Genomic DNA, 19,311 nt, shown 5'->3' on the forward strand with positions numbered 1-19,311 from the left:
CTAAACCACCTGCAACTTTTAATAGTCATGTATCGGCAGGATACCAGAAACCCATAAAAGTTTAACCTGCCAATTAACAACTAGGTAAAGTTCCAGCCTTGTATAATATTTTGATTGCTTCCAAGAGCTTTTCACAAAATACAGAAAATATTTCCACAAAACTGCTAGCCAGAGTTTTGATCTGATCTCATACAAGTTGAGTAGTTGGAGAAAAATATAAATGTACTATGTATGAAAAAAACCCATCAATTTTTATACATGACAGTAGACCCGCCAAAGCCAATTCTGGATAAAAAGCACTTATTTGTTAAGGGAAAGGGGGAACAAATAAAGAAAAAAAATAAAGGCTTTCATTCTAATATTTCCTTTCAAAAGGGACATAGAATATAAGAGCAGAGTTCTGCTATTCACTGTAGGTTAATCAAGGTATGAAGTATGGTGCAATAGTTTTCCACTTATTTCATGTTACTGCATCAAAGAAATAATGAGGTCAAATAACATTATCTTGGTTTTCAGTAATTCTTTAAAAAATAGATAAAAGATAAGAATGTATCCGTTTTCAGACCATACACACCAAAGTATAAATTTTTTGGCATTAATATTGACAATCACAGATCCTAAGCACTGGCCAATACTCCCAATAAGGCTTGAACAAAGGAAAAAAAAAAACACATCATCAAACAAAACATATCCACCTCTGAGAGCAAGAAAGTCTAATGTGTATTGGCAGGAAAGAAATCATAGGCAGTATTCATCACCAGCTATAACAGGCACCAATTCATATCCACCAAACTAACCAGTGCCAAGCTTTTGCAGGCACCACACAGTTTTTCAGGTGAATACACGATCTCCTAAATATGAGAAACATAATGAGAATGCACACATAAAGATGTCCATCTGAAAGCGTAACAAGTTGGTAAACAAACCTGTTGAGCAAACTAAGTGAGAATACATCTTCACTACTGGATAACAGACGCCATAAAGAAGAGGTAGAAAATAGAAGGAGAAAGTCAAAGTTAGTGTGAGGTGGCTGGAATTGCAAGCCAGGAACTTCATGGAATTAAAGCAAACGCTATTTGGAGAGATGTCCTGTCTGAAGGGGATGAGAAAAAGGCAGCTAAGAGCAAGAAAAGAAGTCATAAATTGCTTAAGGTGTAAGTGGAAGGACTTGAAAAAAAGATAGCCTACAGGAAATGGGATGAAACTAAATGGTAGATGGAAAATAGTTCAGTGATAAATGGAAAATAATTTGGGTTTACATGACATCTTTCTGCCACAGGGATGCAGGTGCTGCAGAATAACCTAATCCTGGCACTGCAGGGTTACAGCTGGGCACCTGACTGCATCCACAGGGCAACCTTCAAGGCACAGCACAGCTCGACTACTGCAGTTACACAGAATCACAGAATCACAGAATAATAGGGGTTGGAAGGGACCTCTGTGGGTCATCTAGTCCAACCCCCCTGCCAAAGCAGGGTCACCTACAGTAGGCTGCACAGGATCTTGTCCAGGCGGGTCTTGAATATCTCCAGAGAAGGAGACTCCACAACCTCCCTGGGCAGCCTGTTCCAGTGCTCCGTCACCCTCAGAGGGAAGAAGTTCTTCCTCATGTTCAGACGGAACTTCCTGTGCCTCAGTTTGTGCCCATTGCCCCTTGTCCTGTCACTGGGCACCACTGAAAAGAGCTTGGCCCCATCCTCCTGACACCCACCCTTCAGATATTTGTAGGCATTTATAAGGTCCCCTCGCAGCCTTCTCTTCTTCAGGCTGAACAAGCCCAGTTCCCTCAACCTCTCCTCGTAGGGGAGATGCTCCAGTCCCCTCACCATCCTCGTAGCCCTCCGCTGGACTCTCTCCAGTAGCTCTTCATCTTTCTTGAACTGGGGAGCCCAGAACTGGACACAGTACTCCAGATGAGGCCTCACCAGGGCAGTGTAGAGGGGAAGGAGAACCTCCCTCGTCCTGCTGGCCACACTCTTCTTGATGCACCCCAGGATCCCATTGGCTTTCTTGGCAGCCAGGGCACACTGCTGGCTCATGGTTAACCTGTCGTCCACCAGGACACCCAGGTCCCTCTCCGCAGAGCTGCTCTCCAGCAGGTCCACCCCAAGCCTGTACTGGTGCATGAGGTTGTTCCTCCCCAGGCGCAGGACCCTGCACTTGCCCTTGTTGAACCTCATCAGGTTCCTCTCTGCCCAGCTTTCCAGCCTATCCAGGTCACGCTGAAGGTCACACCTTACCTCCAGGTCACAAATTATTTGAATCCAGGGTGTCAAAGAATGCTGATATTATGCAAAATGAGTGTACACAATTTACAAGAGCTAATTAATAGCCTTAGACAAGTCCTGGAACCCTGAATGCAGGTTCAGGTCTTTTCTAATGCTCCAGTCCACTCAGTGAAGAGAAAGTGCACTAAACTCAGAGACAATAGTGGGGTTTTTTTATATAAACACTATTGATCAAAAAACATCAATTTTTTTACGATAAAAAAGAGCATATTTTTGTACCACAAAGTCCAGTATCAGGACAAGGTTACACAGTTTTCCTAGAGTCTTATCTTTGAACTGATTCTACTATAAAGGAATCTCAACTTGTTTTTTTCTTCCCCTTTCTATCCCCTTCCCTCATCTTTCTGCCTCTGCATCTGTAATGAAAAGCTTTAAGACTTCATAAGTGTTAGGCAATGATGAACTATCAAGCAATTTCAAAGAATCACTGTTAGCATTTTTCAAAATGCTGTGATTTTTGTCAGGCCAAGTTATAATTTAGGTCTGCAGGTTTACTTCTAAAAGATCCCTTTTCAGGAGACCGCTATCCACTACCACTGAAAAGAAATATTATAGAATCATCGAACCATTAAGTTTGGAAAAGACCTCTAAGATCATCAAGTCCAACCGTCAACCCAGCACCACCATGCCTGCTAAACCACGTCCTGAAGTCCCACATCGACACATTTTTTGAACACCTCCAGGGATGGTGACTCCACCAGTTCCCTGGGCAGTCTGTTCCAGTGCCTGACCACTCTTTCAGTAAAGAAATTTTTCCAAATATTCAATCTGAACCTACCCTGACACAACTTGAGGCCATTGCCTCTCATCCTATCACTAGTCACTTGGGAGAAGAGACTGACACATGCCTCACTACAACCTCCTTTCAGGTAGTTGTAGAGAGCAATAAGGTCCTCCCCCAGCCTTCTCTTCTCCAGACTAAACAGCCCCAGTTCCCTCAGCCGTTCCTCATAAGACTTGTTCTCCAGACCCTTCACCTAACTGAAATCCTGCCCAGCAGCTCATCTGTGTTCCTTTACCTGATCACAAATTGACTGAAGAAATAGCTGTGGGCTTTATGGCACACTCAAAGCATCTTCCAGCATATTAAACAAAAAATATTTATCTTCTGCCTTGTCACTCCGTTTTCTTTGTGTCTCTGTTTGTGAGAATTACAATAAAATCAATATTTGTACGAGTCAAGGGAGAAAGCAAGTGATTATCATACTGAAAAAAACCCCAACCAAAACAGACCAAAAAAAACATTATGAAAGCCCATAGGCCAAACATTTTCAGACATACGCTATAAACCCTAATTGGAAACATTCTGATTTCACGTTATTTTTATCTACAGTAATTTTCATTTCATTTCATTTATAGAGGAAAGGGGATCAAAACCATTTACAAGTGCAGACCAAAACAATATTTTACAACAAAAATGCAAAGATGTGACATTCTGGTAATATCTAATTTATCATTCACTTGGTTCTAGATCTATACTATAACACCAAACACTTAGTTGATTACTAGTCATCAATCCAATTCACATTCCAATAAAAACAATAAAAATCAGTTTGCATTCACATTTTGTAGGAATGGCATTTTAAGCATCTCTTGGAGAGATTCCCAGCTCCTCAGGAAATCGCTCTCAGAAGACTGGTTGAACAGGAACAAGCAATACCATTGATTTCTGGTTCTCTAGATGTCCAGTAGGAGTTTTCATTCAGAACTACAGTGTTTATTCAAGTCATTTTAGGCAACTTTTTACAAGTTTTAAGGGCTTGGCATACAGTATTAAGTTTCATCCGTAAGCACCATAACTTTACATACAAAGCATTTTTTTATCATTATTATCAGTACAGTGTCAGTGTACAACATACGCTTGATCCAAAAGTCCTCCCAAGTTTAACTGAAACAATCCTAATGTTTCTGAAACAAAAAATGAAGTCAAATAACACTTTTTCTCCCTCTAAATTGTTAGAACTTAGAGAAGACCAACACAATAGCGGAACACAACAGTGTACAGCATAATAAAAACCTAACTTCTACTACCCAATTTCTCATTTATAAATTATATGGGATGGGTAGAGAAACAAAGCGAAAAAGCCAACAACCTTATTTCATTAGGAAGGTACCACGAATCTTAGGTTGGTTACTGGGCAAGGAAACTGTCTACACGACTTGTGCTTTGATTTGCAGCAGTCCTTGATGCCACTTCAATTACACAGAGTATAGCCAAGAAACACAGCTCTCACCACAGCACTGCAAAGTAAGAAAGCAAGGTCAGACTATCCCTGCTAGGCGGCACTGCTGGTGACCAATTTGCCCCAAAGGTAGCACAGCCCACATTTGTCTCTTTCTCCTGTTTGGCAGAAGATGTGAATCTTCCTGGTTTTGATATATGTATCTTAGCTCATTTATTGCATTTCACGTTCACGAAGGAAAACGGATTACTCAGCTTAAGTGTAACGTTTTGCTCATTGCCAGTTGAAGAACTGTATAAATTAGCTCTGCCACACACCAGTGACCTGCCTAGTCATTTTTCAGCTTCATAAACAAGTCAAAGGGAAAGGAAATCTATTTTTTATTAACCAGCTTCTAAAACTAAGTCATTTACGCTTCACTCTTCTGAGCCCTCTAGTCAAAGCAAAAGAAAGCCAACTGCAATAAGTTTACCAGTAGGTTGCTTTATTAAAATCTATAAGGTGAAATTTTTCAACACGATCAAATCATCATAAAATGTTATGTATTTATGATAAATTAAACTGTTATTACACTCCTTTTCACTATAACATCACCCGTGGGAGCGAGGGATTTTGTAGGTTCCAAGTATGTGTTATTGTAAGGTGCTATTCTACTTAAGGTTAAGTTGCATTTTCCATTATAAAACCCCATTTCCAGGGGTTTATTACTCAGCCGTAAAAATCTGCTTGGGGCTGAAATATGGCATGTAAAGACTCAGTTCAGCAGCAATTTTTTCAATGAACATTTAAGAAAAAAAAAAAACAACCCTCAGTTTAGCTTTTTTTAAATGAGTAAACTACCAAACATTCAAAGAAATTCCACACCTGCAAAAATTTGAGTCTGGATCTGCAGTACTGACCCCAAAAGCCAAAAATAATGTCTTCAGTGACCATCTGCCTGACCGAGCTCAATATTCCCCCATGGCAAAGCAGAGCCAGCAATACCAATAGGGCAGCCTAAGCACTGCAGAGCTACCTCAAAGACTATTCTTTCCAGACCCTTTCATGAATATTTGAATGCTCTGTCAAATCTTCCTCCTTTTAGATGATCTTTTTCATAACCACAATTAAATTAGAACATAATTTTCTCATTTGATTCCTGAAAAAGAAATGCAAGATGCTCCACAACTTCAACAAACATAAATAATTATTTTATTGGGGCATTTTTTTTTTAAGGTATTGGTAGTGCTGGCATTAAAACTTCAAAAATATTTCAGTGAATTTGGCTTTATTTACTTAGCACAATTAAGTTATGGTGACATAGGAATGGGTGTCCTGGGTCAGAGCACAGGTTCATTTAGCTCCGTACCCAGCCTGATGCAGTGACTCATGCACATGTACCTAGGGAAGAGTAAGAACAGAACAAACACTGTTTTCCCAGCCTCCAACTATTTTCAGCTCAACGACATCTTGAGCCAGATACGTCTTCCGATATATTTAAAGCATTGCAAGAGTAAAAATTTCACATAAAAATTCTGTAATTTTCTCTGGAGATTTGAGTCTGTGAATATTCTTTGGTTTTAGCACTAAAATGGTAATGATTTATGGTGATTCAATACAGATACAGTGATAGAATGACACACACCTGCACTGGAGTATGTGACCACACATACACAGCAACTCAAACAAACTTTAAAGGGTCTGATTAAAAAGGCAGGAAATACCAGATTAATCTCAACGGCGCAACTTTCATTTTAATACCCTTGTGCATGGCTTCTGTAACTGAATCTTTAACCACATCTCTATGCACTGTTTTTTCCTACAGAACTTACGACACATTTGCTCAAAACAGTCATCGCTCTGTTACACCTTTAACTCTCTCCTCTTTGATCATGATGTAGTCTTCACTCACACCTTATTCTTTGCACAGAATAGCAATGCAGATATAAACACACTTCTTTCCAGGCTCTTGACATTTCTTTGATGGTTTTCCTCTGTTTCACACTGTGGCCACATGCTTGATTTTAAGTTTTCCAAAGTCAGGTAAGTTGTGCAGCAGGTTCCCGACCCACCAAAGCAGAAGTGCAGAGCTGGAGGAATGAATGTCGAGGGGAGCCATTCCTCTCAGCTGCCGAGCCAGGACATCACCAGTGCCATTACCTTCGTCCTTAAGCAGTGGTTAGCATTGTGCAGCACTTACTGCGATCCACGCACAGCTGCTCTATGCTTCATCTGCAGTGAAGCGTGGCAGTGGATTTCTCTCCTGCCCCAGCCTCAAGCTGCCGCCCTACAGCTTCCAGTCACAGCACCAGTGTCCCCGCCCAGGAGATCCCTGTGACAACTCTGCCACGCAGGTCCCCTCTTTCCAATGTCTTGCTACTTCCAACTCTTTAGGTTTCTCCTAGTGCACTGTGAGGTCTGTTAACCTTCCAAGCTCCGGGCTCTTTTCCCAAGAAGTCCCAGGGTGCTCAGAAACCCCGCCCTCTACAGGTTTCTCTGCCTGCGAACCTCCCGTGTCCATTCTGGTCCTGACATCCCGGCGTGGCTGCCATGGGCAGCAGGAGCCCAACAGCAGGAGAGCCCAGCCTGGCCCCAACGTGGAGGAACAGAGCAGCGCACAGCTGCAATGCACGGGTGTCACGCACATCTCTTCTACACCTCAATGTTTGCAATGCCTTTACTAAAGCAAACTTTGTAATACAGACAAATTGTAGAGGGACAGCTTATTCCTCTTCAAAACTGTATTCAACTAGTCAGCATATTGGTACGGGTTTCATATTAACTAAAGTGTCGGCGCAGACAAAACCCTTCCCTCACCATTTTTAAATGCGTGTACTGCCCATCATGCTGGGGGCATATAGTGCACGCTGGGGAGTTACCTGCAGCTGTATTTCAGCGAGCAAATCCTTCCCACCTGGCAACACCCAAGCACATCCCCATCATGCTGGGCCAAAAGGCGACGGCAATGTAAATCGTTAAAGATTACGCAGCCCCTTGTGAACAGTTAAGTGGAGATTATTTAAAAGACTTACATACACAGAAACCTGACACACTCTTCTTAATGGGCAGGCAGACTGTTGTTTATTTAGTTTTTGAAATTTAGTCTAAATTGGGCCTTAAGAAAGAAAAAAGTAGCCTAGGTTTCAGTTAACAGATTGTCTTCCACTAGTCACAGGATAATCTGAGCTTTAGAGAAACACGTGTGAGAAGTAAAAATAAAGTGGAAGTACATCCTCATACTGTATATTGTTTTGCATCAGACTAGTTATCCTGTGGTTCATCACTGGTATTAAAAATTTACATGTATAATCTAGTTTAAAATACATTAACATAAAGTAATAGTGTATCTTACTATGTATCTGTCATTAAATCTTTCAATACTGTCCAGTTTATTAGCAATAATTTAGAAAATCATCATATAATTAAAGAGTAGGAAAAGATGGAAGCTTCACAAGGAAACTGTGCAGCATAAGGAGTATGTCAGTTGGTAGCAACAAAATATTTTTCTGAGTGATACTGCTTACTAATATCTGTACCAAATTTGGAAATGTTTTGGCTGCAACCATGCAAATCAGTGACTGGGACTGTCTGTTTTGATGTATCAGGATATATTTATGACACAAATGTTGCATGGAATGCCTATTGTGTTAAAAAAAAAATCCTTTTTCAATATAAAAAGCAAATTCCTAAAATCTGAGAAAAGACTTCAACATCTTTGTTTCAAAGGATTCATTCATAATGACATTAAAATTTCTCCTTGCACACTGAGGTACTGCCCTACTTCAGAAAAAAAAAAACACCTAAACAATGCTTTTCAAGGAAAAAAACCCTGTATTATGGATTAGAATGAGGAGCACTTAAAACTGAGTTAGGAACTAGGCATACAATAATGATTTGCTATTCAAATTGACTAACGCCTAGGTCAGAAGAAATGAAGCATATTTTTTCTCTTTAATGATTAGCATGAAAGAACATCTGCACACTGCTCTCAGCAGCAGAAAATAGCAGGAGGGAACTTATATAGGCAATCAAGATTAATTCAGGTTGTTAATTAGTATGAATTTCTGAGTTTGCAGTGTACTTCAGAGTCAGAGGGCATGATGTTTCTCTACCAAAGGTTTAAGAAAACAAATTGACAGCACCAATACTTTCTTCGTACGTATGACTCCTCGTGATATTTTTTTTAAGTTTTTAAAATATACATATTCCCAATACTGTGAGCAAACAGGAACAGAGGTCCCACCTTGCTAGAAAAAATATATATATATATATAAAATCATGTTTTTTCAAGATTAGTTTCTATTCTAATTGTACCACACAGTACATAATACTTTGGCTTGTGTCTACCTACATACTTTAAAAAAGCCCAGGGAAAACTAATTGCTATTTGAAAAATGAACACGAATTAGTATCATATAGCTAAATTAACACTTAATAGCTTCACAAATGCCAATATGTTCAGTAAGCAATTAGCAAGCCAAGCTATCACACAGTCACTGCCTGCGCTGCAGACTTTTAGTCTTGAATTCCAGACTTCTGCTCTTCTGCTAAATCTGGCTGAAATTTTCCAAGGTGATTTAAAGCTTGAGGAGGAAAGGTAGAGGCTGTTACCATTTTAGCCTCGTTGCCCCAGGAATGAAGGCCAAAAGTCCTGAATTCGAAACTGTAGTTTGGTTGCCACGCATACCTTGACAATAAAGGGCTACAGGTTTTTAAGCTGCATGACACATTTTTGCTACCATATAGGAAAGCAGCTATTTTTAAGGAAGTTTCATATACAATGCATGCTCAACTTCTTATTTTTCTTCAGTTTCACATTACAATTCATAAAACACTTCACTCCTTCAGTTCTCTAAGCTGTCTTCCATCTATTTGAAAACCCCATTGTGAAATGACATTATTCTATCTAAGAAGGAAAGCAAAGAGCTATGGACCATATGGTATCTTCACTAAATTAGCAGAAGTTTCACTGATACCAGTGGAAACCAGAATTCACCTACCCTACAGACTGCATCTGCATGTCATTGTTTGGGGTTAAACAACAAATGAAAATAAAAGGTAGTTAGATTTGATCGGTTAATTGAGCCTTGGGGAAAAAAAGATCACTAACTAAAAAAAAATTGTTTTGTTGTTCTCTTATCTATTGAGTGATACAAACAAGCCTCCATGATGTTGTCATACTGTTTTTCTCCAGCACACCTTTCAGAAGGCTGCACTATTAAATAGGACGCTATGATTTGCACTAGTAAAAATGCAACCTGCTATCATCAGGTTGCTATGAAATGAGTAAGTTCCCAGCAAGTAATACCAGAGAAGGAAATTTTTAAAAATACACACACACAGAATTGCTTCAGTAGAATTGTCCACCCCATCATGCCACAACCCTAAGTATGGCAGCAGGGCACAGATGTAACACTGCTCCCTGGTTCGATCTCAGGAAAAACCAAACCGCCTTTGATGGCAGGAGAGCGAGTCTCTAGGACACCTTCAGCGTTCTGATAACACAGCTCTTTTGGACCAGCAAAGAATTCTGAATCTACACAAGGCCCCCAGCTTGGCCCAGCAGGTTCCTGGGATGAACCAGGAGTCACATGGATGGCAACCAGCTTAGGGGAAGGACATGCCTGCCTTCTCCATGTGAGGGCAAAGCTCATCTGTCTGCTGTACTTCAGCTCCTGCCTTCACTCGGGCCGTTCCCCAGCCTCCTCTGGGGAAAGCCCTGCCGGTGGGCAGGATTCTTTACTTGACACATCAGTCCCTACAGAGTTCAACCAAAAACTTAAATGCTTTTAACTTGCTGACTTGCCCCACCTATTCAAAGCTTGCTGGAAATTCCCCGGCATGTTCTTGGGTATGTGAGCTGCCCCAGGCAGCTGCTGCTGTTGCAAGGCTGCCAGCATGTACCTGCGGGGTCCATTGAGGCAGATACGGACATGGTGCCCGCTCGGCAAGCGGCCAGCAGCAACAACCCTGCTCGCCTTGTGTCACTTCGTCGGGCGCGCTCAGGCCTCAGTCACTGCACCCGATCAGGTGCTGGTCCATTGCTCAAGGCACTGTCAGCAACATCACAGCATCTGGCCTTCCAACAACGCCCGCGAAGTACTTAGGCGCAGTCACAGAAAAGACTGGCACACTGGAAACTGAAACTGCATGGGCAGTAAAAAAAACAAAACAAAAAAATAAACTGAATATAGTATGCTGAACATATTCTATTTTAATATCTAATTTAAAATCTCTATTTTTGAAGGATACAAAATTTCTGCAAAACAGACATTGAAATACTACTGAACTGAATGAATTCACAGCAGAGAGGTCTCAGACTACATCAGGGTCATGGTTATCGCCATAAAATTTGATTAAATGTTTATGAGTCAGCTGAAATATTGCAGGCAGGATCTTTTCTCACTATAGGGTGCACAGATACAGTGTAAAATCCTCTAGAAATACAGGGGACTGTGGGTTTAAACTATCATTATTTATTGTTAGATGAATTTATTATGGCAATGGTTAGGGGCCTCACCTGAGATGGGAACACCACCAAGCAAGGCTCTTTTTAAAACAGAGCAGGGAAAAATGACCCATTCAGGGTTCTGCTGGATGGAGATAAAACAGATGTGAAAGTCAATGAAGGGGAGAAGCAGCATATTAGCTCTGTAATATAATTAAAGAACTGAAACATTGACATGAGGTGACTTGTCTAATGTAGTACTAAGTATTTACAGCAGGCAGAGACGCACTTACGCCAAGGGCCAGCCCAAGTTTTCAACTGATGCCATGGAAAGAACCTGGAAGCAGAAGTGGACTAGACTATGCTCCTGTTTTAAGTAGAATATCGCACTTCACAACCTTCACTTCTCAATCCTCTTTAACCAAACACCGTGTCACAGTGGCATAGACAGGAAGATACTGCTTCAGAAAAAGCACCTTTTAACAGCTGTGTAAAAACTTCACTGGAGTAAAGTTTTCTGATTGTTCCGGGTACATGAAATGAAGTCAAAAAAATCCAAATGCAAGCTACTACGAAAACAAAAACTGCAGTGAATTTTGGCGGTTTTTTTTTTCTAGCCTCTGTTTCACATGACTCTGTGCTCTTCGAATCAAAACATCCCACAAGTATGGTTTTGATCTGATGAACTCATGACTGATTGAACTAACTAGTTATCCTTCAAAGCCCAGCGTGCTGAAACAAACTTTCACAGGGGTATTCCTCTCTCCTGTAATTCTCAATTGTGCACATACCATACAGCGGTTGAATTAAATGTAAACTTAAAAGTAAGTCTGCTCTGCAATTATTTACTTGTGCAGGAACAGCTTGCACACTCTGGAAAGTTTAGCTTCGTAATTATGAGTCCACTGCTAGGTATTTATGCAAGTGAAATTACCAGGACATGCGAAGATGCATAACAGCTATTTACATACCTCTGTGCTCTGAACAGAGCAAATTCTTTTGGAAATCTTAGTGCATTACTTACGCATTTAAAGACCAATCTAATATATAAACATAAATAAAGTTCTGCAAGATACTGAAAACTTGCATATCCTGAATTTGCATGCATGAGTTCACATTGCAAACAACACAATTTTAAAGCAGCAAAATGAAGCATGTAAGAATGTGTTTAAAGAGATAAAAGAAAAAATAAATTGTTTTATGCAGCCATCAAATACCACCACAGCTGAACGAAGAACCATTACTCAGTCTTTCACTGCACTACTGCTGAACAGAAAACTGGGCTGCAACTGAAAACTGTTCCTTGACAGATTTGAGAGGATGCACCGCAGCTGTGACACGCTGAATTTGAGGGGATGATCAGCAGGAGGCCTATTATGGCTTTCTGTTCACATCGCAGAAATCAGGAAATGTCGTGCCCCAAGTGGTCCTCTCACAGAAGAGGAATATACCTCTGATATACTCAGGTGTCGTGGGTTTGCACAGCAAGGTTCTGGTAGAAAGGGGCTACAGGGGTGGCTTCTGTGAGAGGCTGCCAGAAGCTTCCCCCATCTCCAACAGAGCCACTGCCCGCTGGCTTCAAGACAGACCCACCACTGGCGAAGGCTGAGCCCATCAGCGATGGTGGTAGCACCTCTGGGATAATGTGCTCCAGATGCCAGGGCAGAGATTCCCCTGCAGCCCATGGAGAAGACCATGGTGAGGCAGGCTGTGCCCCTGCAGCCCGTGGAGGTCCACAGTGGAGCAGATATTCACCTGTAGCCCATGGAAGCGATCCCACACCAGAGCAGGTGGATGCCCGAAGGAGGCCATGACCCCATGGGGAGTCCGCGTTGGAGGAGGCTTCTGCCAGGACCTGTGGAGAGAGAAGCCCACGCCGGAGCAGGTTTGCTGGCAGGGCTTGTGACCCCGTGGGGGACCCATGCTGGAGAAGCCTGTTCCTGAGGGACTGCACCCCGTGGGAAGGACCCACGCTGGAGCAGTTCATGGAGGACTGTCTCCTGTGGGAGGGACACCATGCTGGAGCAGGGGAAGAGTGTGGGGAGGAAGGAGCAGCAGAGACAACATGCGATGAACTGACCTCAACCCCTACTGCCCGTCCCCCTGCACTGCTCGGGGGGAGGAGGAAGAGAATTCAGGAGTGAAGTTGAGACTAGCAAGAAGGGAGGGGTGGGGGGAAGGTGATTTTCATTTCTCATTACTCTACTCTGATTTGATTGGCAATAAACTAAACTAATTTCCCGAAGCCACGACTGTTTTCTCCTTGATGGTAATTGCTGAGTGATCTCCCTGTCCTTATCTCGAGACATGAGCATTTTGATATATTTTCCCTCCCCTGCCCAGCTGAGGAGGCGGAGTGATAGAGCGGCTCTCTATCACCTGGCACCTGACATCCAGCCAGGCTAAACCACGCCGTCAAGTATTGAGGTCAGTCAGAGAAGTGGGCTGTCCAGCTGCCTTCCCCTTCCCGCAAACATTTCTGCTGCTCTAAGCTCCCAGACGTTGCCAGCATTGCCTTCTTATTGCTCCTTCTGCTGCTGCTTGAGCAGTTTGGGCTTCAGCGTCTGGAATGCTCACATGCAATTATCATTTAACCAAGCACCCACAGTTTTTCACAGCATTACAGCTGGCATAAAGCAAGTGGTAATTTTTAATACTTTATAGTTCAAATAATGCTAAATTAAAACAAGAATCTTTGTCTCTGGCACAGCTTAAAGCATGTTACAACCAAGGGAAGTACACGAGCTTCTCAAAGCAAAACGTAATTGTGGAATTGTATGCAATGAGAATAGTACGGCAACCCAACAGCAGATGTTGCAATCGTTTCACTCCAGAATTACACATCTAAAACCATGTGTCTCTATTCAGGTATGCACAGAAAATTTTTTTATCATGATTATTATTTTTTTGATATCTACCTGTTACCAAATTAAAAAGCAGCAGTCTCGGAAAATAAAGCGTCACTAATTAGCTGAGTCTCAGCAGCAGAGTGCTTGTCAAATGCTTTTAAGTGACTGAAATTAATTTCAAACACTTTGTTGAGTCTTTTTGAACTGTGAGGAAAAAGAAATCATTTAGTAAATAGCACCTGGATCCCATGAGCTCCTCAATAATACTGTGCCTGTGTTTTTTTGGAAATCCTTGAGTACATTTCCAGTATATCAGAAATAAAGACGACTGTCAGATACTCCTATTAGTCAGTTGGAAAAGCCAAAACAGCCCAGTGGGAGGGAGGAATGTTATAAAGATACAATTATGAGTCATTGCAGTTTTGGTTGAATCAGGGCCATTTATTTGAAAATCTGCTGCCCCAAAACGTTTCCTAATTCACAAAACCCTTCTTTTTTCTTTCTTCCTTTTTTTTTTTTTTTTGACTGGATATCTTATATATAAATTTGTTTCCATCACTTTATGCTCAGGAATTTTCTGTTGGCCCTTGTGTAGCATGATGCCTATAACATCCAAAACAGAGGGCTCCAGGATGTCTGCCATAAGAAAATATACTGGCTTGCTTTATTTTTAAACATTAATACAGTTGGCAACCATGATGACATGAATGACATGATTTACAAGTTTGTGGGCCAGACAAAGCAGGATCAAAAGATTATCTGCGAGCAAAGAGTCAACATTTCAAACTGAGGAAACAGGAACAGAAAAGGCTCATCTGCACGCAGCCCAAATCTTTCCAGCAGCCCAAGGTGGTGGGGAAGGGAGCGTGGGGGGGGGGAACTCCTCTGCGCCAGCTCCCTCTGCTCAGGCTGCAATTCTTTTTTCTTTTTTTAATCTAGGTATAGTATCAGGACGCCAGCGCCTACACCCTACACTGAGTGTCTAACTGGGGATGCAGTTTGGATCCTTGCCATAAAGACGCCACAGCACATTCAGAAGTATCTGCACTCTGATGCAAAGGTTGGTGGTTTGACTATGGCACAAGCAGTTTGCGACCGAATAAGCTAAGCTACCTGCAACAGCACCCACCCTGAAAATCAGTTGTTCCCCCCTTTGCACTCCGCAGCTCGAGCCTGGTGAGGCACATCACACACGTCTAGATGCCTTCCTCAGGTATTGCTCTCAGGCTTCCTCCAGACCTGCCTTTAAATCATGAGAGACACTACAAACAGCACCAGAACAGGAGCTGAATGAGAGTTTTATATTACGAGTTCTGAATCTTGACATTACTTGGCCTTCTTCTGGTTTCCAGGTCTTAAAAGGCATCAGACTCTTCTTGGCGGTGAAGATCCTATGGACTCCTGGAAATTGCCAGGAACAAGCAGATGGGGACAAAACCTCATAACATGTCTCCTGGTAAGCTACAGACCACAGTCTGGAGAACTCAAAAAGCATCAATTACTCCTGACTTTGAAAGACTGTTTGAAAGATGTTTCTGACTCCTTCCCACACCAGCTCCCAGGGAAGAAACAACTCTCTCATTCTGCTCCTAGCCAGTACGGAAAGCGAAAGACTGCTTCAGCCGCACCGTCCAGCACGGAAAAGGAACAGAGAAAAAGCACAATCTGAACCAGGGTGAGAGCTGGGAGGGATACTGCCGCCAAATCAAACACTTTCCGAATGCTGGAACAATCCTAAATACAAATGAACCCTGCTGGTTTTATGATCTGCACAACGAAGTTTATCAAGGTATCATTCCAAGGCTTCATCCCATTTACAAACACAGCACTAAAGCCTTTAAAGAGCTGTGGCAATACAAGATAAATACATGCTACTAATTACTTGGAGCTGAACATCAGAGATTCTTGTTCATGCTTCCTGGTTTCTCCTTTTCTGTACCCAAATGAATATTTTCTGAACATAGTAACTGGAAAAAACGGTCTTTTCGCTCAAGCATTGAAATAGTCATTCCTCTAGTGAATAGTAATAAAAAAGGAAAACAATATTAACCCAATGGACTGAACGCCAATCAACAGCTCCCCCTACCAGCCAACTCTAAGAGGATCAAGAGAAGCAAAAAGTGAAGTTGTCCAGGATTCAAAGGCACTGTGAACTAAAAGATGAGTTTTCCAGTGACACCAGGAAATTTTTAGTACAAGTGCAGAGGCTCATGCTCAGAGTCGCATGATGACAAGGAACCTTATACCACAGACAACGCCTTGACAGAGTGCATCTTACAAGTCACTGAAAAAATACGGCACTTAACTGTAATACCACGTTTAAACCTAGAAAATAAAGTATTTCTATTCTGTTTTGTAACGAGAGGTACATTTTACTACAGCTGTGTTGGAAGGACAGTCATCAACTTCTGCAGTAGGAAATGGCTTACGTTTGGAGGCTGAATTTGACCAAGTTCACTGCAAGCATTGCAGACTTGCAGAAGCACTCAGGTTCAGAGGGACCTTGGGACATGTCTAGCCCAAGCTCCTGCTCTGCCGGATCAACACGGAATTTAGATCACATTGCTCAGAGCTTTATCCAATTGGGCACTACGAACCTCCAAGGCGGGAGGCTCCACAACCTCCCTAAGTAACCTGTTCGCTTAATTATCCTCAGGCAGATTTTTTTTTTCCTTTTATTTCAAATTTATGACAACTGTTTCTTGTTATCTTCCTGGGCATCTCCATAAAAAGCCTAGCTCCACCCGCATGTCAACCTCCTCTCAAATATATCCGAAGGCTGCTATTCCCACTTCGATTCATACCTTTGTGAAAACCATTCAACTAATAGTAAGTCTCAAGGGTAACTTACAAAGTTTTTTTGGACACACAACAAACACGTTCTTTCTATTCAGCTACACACACAGAATGAACTCATTTATCATGAGGCTATGTGATCCATCACATAGACATCTCCAAATGTCCGAGTTGGCTTATGCATGTTACACAGTCCATAGATAAATCTATCTGTCTTGTGCACACATATCTAACCAGCATACCAATAGGGCATCTCTCACTTTGAAAACATTTCATCTGCGATTTGTGCACTGATTTTCAGTTCTGAAACAGTTTTCAACATTCTCAACAGCTTTAAATATCTATTTCCTTTCCTTCCTTCAAAAAAAAAAAAAGAGCCACAAAACACTCAAATGTTTAATCAAAACGTGTTCCTCTGCTTTCCACCATTTCCCTTATCCACCCACATACAGTTACATCCCCTGACTTTAAAGGACACATTAACAGTAGAGCATAATAGCAGCAGGCCTAGAACATGAATTTTGTATCTGTAAATGGGAGATTCCCAAAATTCTCAGTGAAATATGTAAATTCATATTTCGAATACTTACGAAGATCCATTATGTTGACCCTAAAAGTTGTGATATTCTTATGGATCAGAAATCTATTTTAGTTCATTTTGGATTATGTTTATGACATTCTCTAAGCCCTGCCTTTTAAGTAAGGTACTTATATAAGCACAAAAAGTAATACCTCTAATACCATTTAAAGCCCTCTAAAATGTTTATTGGTTTCCCTAATACTTGGTGAGTATATAAAATACCCCATTGTGAAATGAAGTGATTTAAAGCTTTTCATAGCTCTCTAGAAGGAAAAAACATGGATAATTTGTTTGTTGCTTTTCCTCTTGTAAAATCATACCTATACCTGAAACCCATACTCCAAAACAACTCTTGTATATACAGTGTGTAGATTCTGGATTCACATTCACTGCCATGTGCCATTTCTATACAACATCGACTAACGCATAATTATAACCCCAAAGGGACCGACTCCTGTGTTCCCATGTAAGTGCAAGGCACCGCTGCCTTCAGAAGCTTATCACAGCAAAAGCATAAGCACAGTATTCAGCGTTGTGATCTCAGAGAAAACGAACAGCTGAATATTTCCCATTTTTACTCCTTTTTTTCTTTTTTCTTCTCTCTGAATAGCAACATATTGCAACACACTCATGGAACTGCACGTTAGAAACTTTCTGTAAGTGTAACTTACATTTCTCATTCAACTCACATGACATTTTTGACAGACACTACGTGGGTAAAACCATACCATTTGAAAATCTCCAATTCTAAGTGCAGCTAAAAAACCCATTTTTACTCATTGTCATAAGTGAATCACTGATAGATGTTACAGTCCACCTTTTCCAGGCACAAGACACTTGACAACAACCTACTGAACTTTGAGTTAAGCCCTAATTTGATAATTGCAGTGCCTCAAACAAACATTTCTAATTACTGTGAGAAGCTTTATCAATTCATTAGGGATCAATTCATTACTGTTAACAACATAAGAAAAATATTACACATATATACAAATACTTATTTGATCATTGATCTGTAGATAGATGCAATTCACTTTATCTTTTAGCAAACTCCCTTGTGGGGAGAAACCACCAACAAATTTTTCCTAATCTGATTAGACACCCTTTTAACCCTCTTGCTCCTAAAATCTTTCACCAAAAACCAAAGCTCTCCACCTGCCATTTGCATTACGTTGTATTTTTCTTTCATAAAATCCATGTGGAATTAAACAGAAAAAAATAATATTCTTATATACACATATATTACTGTATACACACTATTATTTATATAAGAGAGTCCACACACTTCTTCAGGCATCTCAGGAATGCTGTACGAAACCCTGTGTGCAGTCTCAAGCACCCAGTCTGCAAGAGAGGAAATCTGTGTTTGCTTTCATAATAGTGAATCAACACAAGGGACAGAACAAAATTCTTTCTTACTACCTGTCAGTTACTCTCATATATTAAACATGCAGAAAGTAAACCGTCTTTAACCATACAGTCCTATTTGTAAGCACTAAATGTGAACCAGCGACAGCACACGCGTTCAAATCCCTGCGACGAGCAGCAGCCGTGCCGGCGCAGACACTTGGTGGGTGCAGCAGCCGCCCCTCGGAGCCCGGCTCCGCCACCGCCTGCGCCTGGGAGCCCCAGGTCCTGTGGCTGGCACTCCGGCCACCTCCAAGTTTCTTAGCATTCCTACAGGCAGGCTCAGGGCAGAGGGAGTACGAGGGTACTGGTAATAGGAGGTTGTAAGAATACAGACTGCAGCCATCGGGCATAGCACTCAGACAAGCGTAACGACCGGCAACCTGCTTGCAAGCAACAAGCTCCTTCTACACCCTTTTCCCACGCTTCCTCCTCCCTGACCCACTTTCATCAACCTTTGATCCTTCCCCTAAATATCCGTACCAAATCTTGCACGTGCCCATAGTCCCAGTAAAATACCCCATCATCAGTCTGATACAGTCCCAGAACACTCTGGCGTCAGGAACCTACGTAAAGTCCTATGTCCCTTCAGGCAACAACCTCGCTAAGATCTCGCAGTGTCCTGGGGAGAGCTTTCCCTTGGTGTCTTTCTGCCCAGGGACCGTCGCAGCGTCAGGACCAGGCGCTGGCAGCTGCCACTACCGTACAGCACTACTGCCCGTCCTCCGACCCCGCTGCGCCTCCACGCTCCCTCCGCTCGGCCCCTGCCCCCCACAGCCAG

The 19,311-nt window shown here is 41.9% G+C and overlaps 1 protein-coding gene across 5 annotated transcripts in view; it reads right to left on the reverse strand.

The window, feature by feature from the left end:
• Positions 1-19,311, reverse strand: part of HDAC9 (histone deacetylase 9) — a 499,199-nt gene that overhangs the window by 342,644 nt on the left and 137,244 nt on the right. The window contains exon 3 of one of the 5 annotated variants that reach the window (XM_075419193.1): positions 18,381-18,467. The exons of 3 other annotated variants lie outside the window; for them this stretch is intronic. In XM_075419193.1, the coding sequence (XP_075275308.1) occupies positions 18,381-18,467 (87 nt within the window). Of the gene's footprint in view, positions 1-18,380; positions 18,468-19,311 lie in introns of those variants that run through there. One more of the 5 variants, XM_075419203.1, reaches the window with a different exon arrangement.

The sequence above is a fragment of the Opisthocomus hoazin genome, chromosome 4, assembly GCF_030867145.1.
Source record: "Opisthocomus hoazin isolate bOpiHoa1 chromosome 4, bOpiHoa1.hap1, whole genome shotgun sequence".
NCBI lineage: Eukaryota > Metazoa > Chordata > Aves > Opisthocomiformes > Opisthocomidae > Opisthocomus > Opisthocomus hoazin.